Raw genomic sequence first — 6,000 nt, 5'->3', positions numbered from 1 at the left:
AATTGACAGTAAAAATTGACGGTCAAAATTGACAGTAAAAATTGACAATGGTCAAAATTGATGACACCAAAATTGATGGTCAAAATTGACAATGGTCAAAATTGATGACACCAAAATTGACAGTAAAAATTGACAGTCAAAATTGACAACGCCAAAATTGACAGTAAAAATTGATGATGGTCAAAATTGACAACACCAAAATTGATGGTCAGAATTGACAACACCAAAATTGATGGTCAAAATTGACAACGCCAAAATTGACAGTAAAAATTGACGACAGTCAAAATTGACAGTCAAAATTGACGGTCAAAATTGATGACAGCAAAATTGGTCACGGCGGTCAAAATTGACAGTCAAAATTGACAACGGCAAAATTGGTCACGGCGGTCAAAATTGACAGTCAAAATTGACGACAGTAAAAATTGACGACGCTAAAATTGACAGTCAGAATTGACGACACCAAAATTGACGGTCAAAATTGACAACACCAAAATTGACAGTCAAAATTGACGACGGCAAAATTGGTCACGGCGGTCAAAATTGACAGTCAAAATTGACGACAGTAAAAATTGACGACGCTAAAATTGACAGTCAGAATTGACGACACCAAAATTGACAGCCAAAATTGGTCACGGCAGTCAAAATTGACAGTGAAAATTGACAACAGTCAAAATTGACGGTAAAAATTGACGGTCAAAATTGATGACGGTCAAAATTGACAACAGTCAAAATTGACTGTCAAAATTGACAACAGTAAAAATTGACGTTGTCAAAATTGACAGCCAAAATTGACAACAGTCAAAATTGACAACAGTCAAAATTGACTGTCAAAATTGACGACAGTAAAAATTGACATCATCAAAATTGACAGCCAAAATTGGTCACGGCGGTCAAAATTGACGACGCCAAAATTGACAGTCAAAATTGACAACACCAAAATTGACAGTCAAAATTGACGACAGCCAAAATTGACGACAGCCAAAATTGACAACAGCCAAAATTGGTCACGGCGGTCAAAATTGACGACACCAAAATTGACAGTAAAAATTGACGGTGAAAATTGACAACAGTAAAAATTGACAGTAAAAATTGACAACACCAAAATTGACAGTCAAAATTGACAACACCAAAATTGACAACAGTCAAAATTGACGGTCAAAATTGACAACGCCAAAATTGACAGTCAAAATTGACAACACCAAAATTGACGGTCAAAATTGATGACAGCCAAAATTGACACCAGCCAAAATTGGTCACAGCAGTCAAAATTGACAACACCAAAATTGACAGTAAAAATTGACAGTGAAAATTGACAACAGTAAAAATTGACTGTAAAAATTGATGACAGTAAAAATTGATGGTCAAATTCAATGGCCACAACTGACAACAGTGAAACTTGCCAACCAAACTCAATGGTTAAAACACATCTTGTGCATCCGCAACAGGTTCAGCTTATTGAAAACCAGCAGTCAAAATTGACAACAATGAAAATTGATGGTAGAAATTGGTGGTCAACACTCACAGCCAATAGTCTGCAGCCTCATTCTTTGGAGGAACTGTGTTCCAGTTGATATTAGTGTTAGCTGTTGTTGATGGCTAACATCAGCAGTTAGGATTGATTGAGGAGAGCTAGTATCATCATAAGTAACCCAAATCAAACATGTTCAGATATTCTGCCACACCATGCTTAAAGACTGTGAAGCTTCAGCAGTGTCTCAAGCTCCAGGCTGGAAAAAGAGACTCAGCATTGGCATGTCATGACACATCATATACATCTCTGGGCAAGAGAATCCTCCTTCTTGGATGAAAGGCCACAGGCACCATATCAATAGTTGATGGCATCAGAGAATATGCTGGCACAAATTTGGTAGAGTGCTAATATTAGCCAGTTGCACCATCACCAGGCTGAAGGCTCATTGGTGCATCTGACCACTGAGTATTCAGCATCAACATGACTATAGTGGGAGATATGATGGATGGCTTTCAGCTGAAATTGCTTTGATTGGATCTAACTACTGATCTATTCAACTCTGCAGAATGAATTATCTAGAACAAACAGTCATGGTTGTTCCATATATTTCTAATGATATCCAGGCATCTTGACAGAAGTGCTGCATGGTTCTTGGGTGTTTCTTTTTAAATTTCACAGCCACACAGTCATGCCAGGCCTCATACTGTATCCAGATCAATCATATCTTGAACTATGCCAGCCTCTCTCTGCAGCAATATCACCAGTTCATTAAAACTCTTCCACATTGCCTGCCAGTCAAGAATGTTGCTTTTGACCTGGACATCTCTGCACACCAGGCAGTAGGTGTACATGATCTTGTTCATCTGCCCATAGCAACAGATGCATGCCTTGCCCTGAGCCTCATCCCTCTCCAACCAGCTCAGGCTCAGCAGGATAAGTCAGAAGACACAAACACAGGTGTAGCTCATGTCTAGAATCTTCAGAATGCTGATCAGAATACCTGGACTGGCATCAGTCTCATCTTCAGACAGTAGCAGGTTCTGATTGAAGGTGTTGATGCACATGTCTCAGTCCTCAACACTCATACTGCTATAGACTGCTGCAACACAGTAGCCTTGCTTCTGCAGCCACTGTATGGAAAGTTAGCCAGGGAAGAAAACACAAGAAAAGAGAATGTGGTAATCTATCATCTCAAGTATGTAAACCATGCAGAAGAATTCTGTCAGAATAACAATCTTCTCTGGGCACCCACAATAGTCTCTCCCCATGCCCTGCAGGATGTGTTGAATCACATGATACTTGAAGCTGGAATTAGCCAGGGTATTAATTGCATGAATGTACAGTGTCTTCTTGTCCCCACCAGCATGCCACCCATTCTCCATCATCTTCTCATTGGTGAGCTTGAGCTTGCATTGCTCAGTCTTTATGAGATCCAGAAGGGCTGGAAAGATGACAATGATCCAGTTTATGTGTGACTTCTTGAAAAAGGTCTGGCTGGAAAGCTCAGATTTAGATTCTTGACTGTGCTTCTTCCATTCCTGCAGGCTTCTCATGTAGCTATCTTTTAGTTTTTGAATTTCACACTGCTCATGCTGCTGGAGCTCATCTCTGACCTTGGGCTCTAGGCTGCAGAGAACATCATGATAGTGATTGTGGGGCAGCTTCATGATGGATTTGTCAAACCAACTTGTCTCAGTGGTGCAGCAGATCATCAGACACTCAAGCATCTGATCAAACTAGTGTGCTGCTGACCAGAACTCAATCTGTTCTGTTCTGGACAGCTGCTTCTTGCTGATCAGTAGCTGCACTTTGACTAAGAGAGTCTTTCATTGATTGGGTTTGACAAATTACAGTCTGGCATCATTACCCCATTCATCAGAGGCCAGTATCATCATTCAGGAGAGCATGTCTGTCAGTTCTTTATCATACAGTGTCCCAGAGAGCAGCCAGGTGGCTGGAGCATAGTCTTGCTTCCCTGTAGCTGCATTAATCTCTCAAAACTGCCTGATAATCTTGCTGTCAAAGCCCTTCTTCTGGTGGCATTCATCTCAGATCACAGCTTGCCATCACAATTGCTGGACATCTTGTTTCTGAATGTCACAGAGGAGTATCATCATACAGCTGGAGAGTGAGTCTGGCATGATCAGGAATATATACCAATAATCCTGCTAGAGATCCAGATCATGTTGTCTCAGCATCATATGCTGTATGGTCTGTATAAACACATGGCCCAAGTTGCCAATCTTTGTGGAAGTTAAGTCTCCATGGTTAATGAAGAGATTCAGTTTCAGACAGTTCTCTGAATCACAGGGGATAGAGTTGGCCCACTCTCTTGTCCAGGGAAGAAGAAGACCTTTGAGCACTATCACCAGCATTGCACCTCACAGCAGTTGACTCAGACAGCATGCAGTCATTCCATCTGGAATACAGCCACACAGAATGGGAAACATATTCTGAGAGAGACATCTTAGATGATGCTGCTTTGAATCCTTGTGTTCTTCTTCTGTGTCTATGACTGCAGGAAGATGCTTGTTGGCCATTGCAGGATTCTTACAGCACTGTTTGATGTGCAGGCAGTTGTAGATGATTCAGGCACTCAGAACAAAGTACAATATCACCTTCATGATTTTGCCAATTCCCATCTTGTCAGCAATGAATCCACCTTGCTCTAACTCTTGATTCTTGAGAAGCATCCAGAATGTGCAGTAAAGCTGGTGGGGTGAGATGTCTTGCAGCATGCCATGGATAAGAATCTTTCTGATTGAATCTGTGCCATCATTTTCATTCTGTGGGAGCATGAAGAAACTGGTGAAATCCCATTATGTTTGGCTGTTCATCTGCTCACATCAAAATCTGCCAGGCTTGATGAGTTCTGCCAGGTCAACTTGCTCAGTGTTGCTCTTGTCACTGGTTTGTAGCTCAGGTTCCAGTTATGTCATCTTGTCAAGAAACTCATAACCTGTGTCCAAGAGTAAAGTGTCATCATCATCAATCATCTCAACATCTGGAGAGCAGTGCTCTTGTTGAATTTCACAGGATAGTGTTGGTGGGCCCTCTTTTTGAATTTCACTGGATGAAGCTGGCAGGTATTCATTTTGAATTTCACTGTCCTTGGTTAGTGCTGATGTTGTTCTTGAAACCAGCCACTCAACCATAATATGTGCAGGTGTGGAGTCACATTCACAGTCATCTCTGATCTGGGTCAGGCCATCTTGAGGATCCTGGACTTTGATGGAGGCAGTGGAGACAGCATCTGGGTTTGGTGGATCTATTACAGTGTCCAAGTCCATTAGAGTGTCTGGGTGGTTGGCCATGCTATCAATTTCTTGTTGAATTTCATGAAGTAGGGTTGGTGGGCCCTCTTTTTGAATTTCACTGGGTGAAGCTGGCAGGTATTCATTTTGAATTTCACTGTCCTTGATTGATGCTGATGTTGTTCTTGAAACTGGCTGGATCAGGCCATCTTGAGGATCCTGAGCTTCAGTAGAGGCAGTGGGGATAGTGCCTGTGTTTGGTGGATCTATTACAGTGTCCAAGTCCATTGAAGTGTCTGGATGGCTAGCCATGCTATCAATTCCATTGAAGCCATTCTTACAGTCACAATGTGACTCATCAACAGTTGTGTCCACGTGCATGCTGTTCTGGGGGCTGTCTTGATTGTGTTGAGAGAGGGGATGAGAGAAAGACAGTATGGATGCAGAAGATGGCAAGCATGTGATGATCCAGCATCAGCAGGTTACAGGCATATCATGATGCCCATCACTATCTAAGAACTCTGTCTCTGGGCCTTCAGACATGTTCCCATCATTGTTGGAGCTGGTGACTGACACAATTCATCTTTTTTGAATTTCACAGGTATGGGTGGACTCTGTGTTCCAGGCAGTAATCACAAAGTTGAGGGTCAGAGATTCATCTGTTTCTTTACTCAGAATCTCCTCCAGCTGCATCACACATACTGATTGTTACAGTTACTTGTTGATGATGGTGATCTGCTCATCCAGGCTCTTGATAATCTGAGAGTTGCAATGAAATTTACAGTCAGTAATCAGAATACTCTGTCACTCTGTCCAATCCTTCTTGAAGAGTGTTTCCTGCCTGTCTAACATGTGATGTGATGGTAATTCATTAACCTGGCAGACCAACATACAGCCAGAGACTGTGTTTCTGGTGAAAATAATGGCTTGATAGAGTTCTTTGGCTGCCAGCATCAGAGACTTGGCCAAACCCAGCACATACTACAGAGTGCTTGATATAGTGGGACAGGTCTCAAGAGACTCAAGTGCAGAGAGGAAAGATGTTGATCTGGAGGCAGCTGTAGCCAACAATAGCTGCTGAACAGATATTGATAAGGAAATCCAGGGGCTTGCAGGCTTGAGGGATGAATCTTGCTGAATGCCATATTACTGTTGCCTTGTTTTCTGGTACTGGACCTGCACAATAAGCCACACAAGCACTCCACAGACATTCTCACAGTTAGACTCACTCTCCCAGGCCTGCAGGATCTTGTTGCCAAAGCTCTCTTGAGAAAT

The 6,000-nt window shown here is 42.1% G+C and overlaps 1 protein-coding gene across 1 annotated transcript; it reads right to left on the bottom strand.

Moving 5' to 3' along the window:
* Positions 1 to 2,538: 2,538 nt before the first annotated feature.
* On the bottom strand, positions 2,539 to 3,138 carry CIMG_12921 (transcription termination factor 2; the record flags this gene model as incomplete). Its single annotated transcript, XM_001246232.2, has 2 exons — positions 2,539 to 2,601; positions 2,677 to 3,138. 2 exons carry the CDS (start codon positions 3,136 to 3,138, stop codon positions 2,539 to 2,541), a joined length of 525 nt encoding a protein of 174 aa, XP_001246233.2.
* Positions 3,139 to 6,000: the final 2,862 nt, after the last annotated feature.

This window comes from Coccidioides immitis, assembly GCF_000149335.2.
Source record: "Coccidioides immitis RS genomic scaffold supercont3.1, whole genome shotgun sequence".
NCBI classification, from domain to species: domain Eukaryota; kingdom Fungi; phylum Ascomycota; class Eurotiomycetes; order Onygenales; family Onygenaceae; genus Coccidioides; species Coccidioides immitis.
The sequence above is the reverse complement of the archived record's forward strand: the minus strand, read 5'-3'. Positions and strand labels throughout refer to the sequence as shown.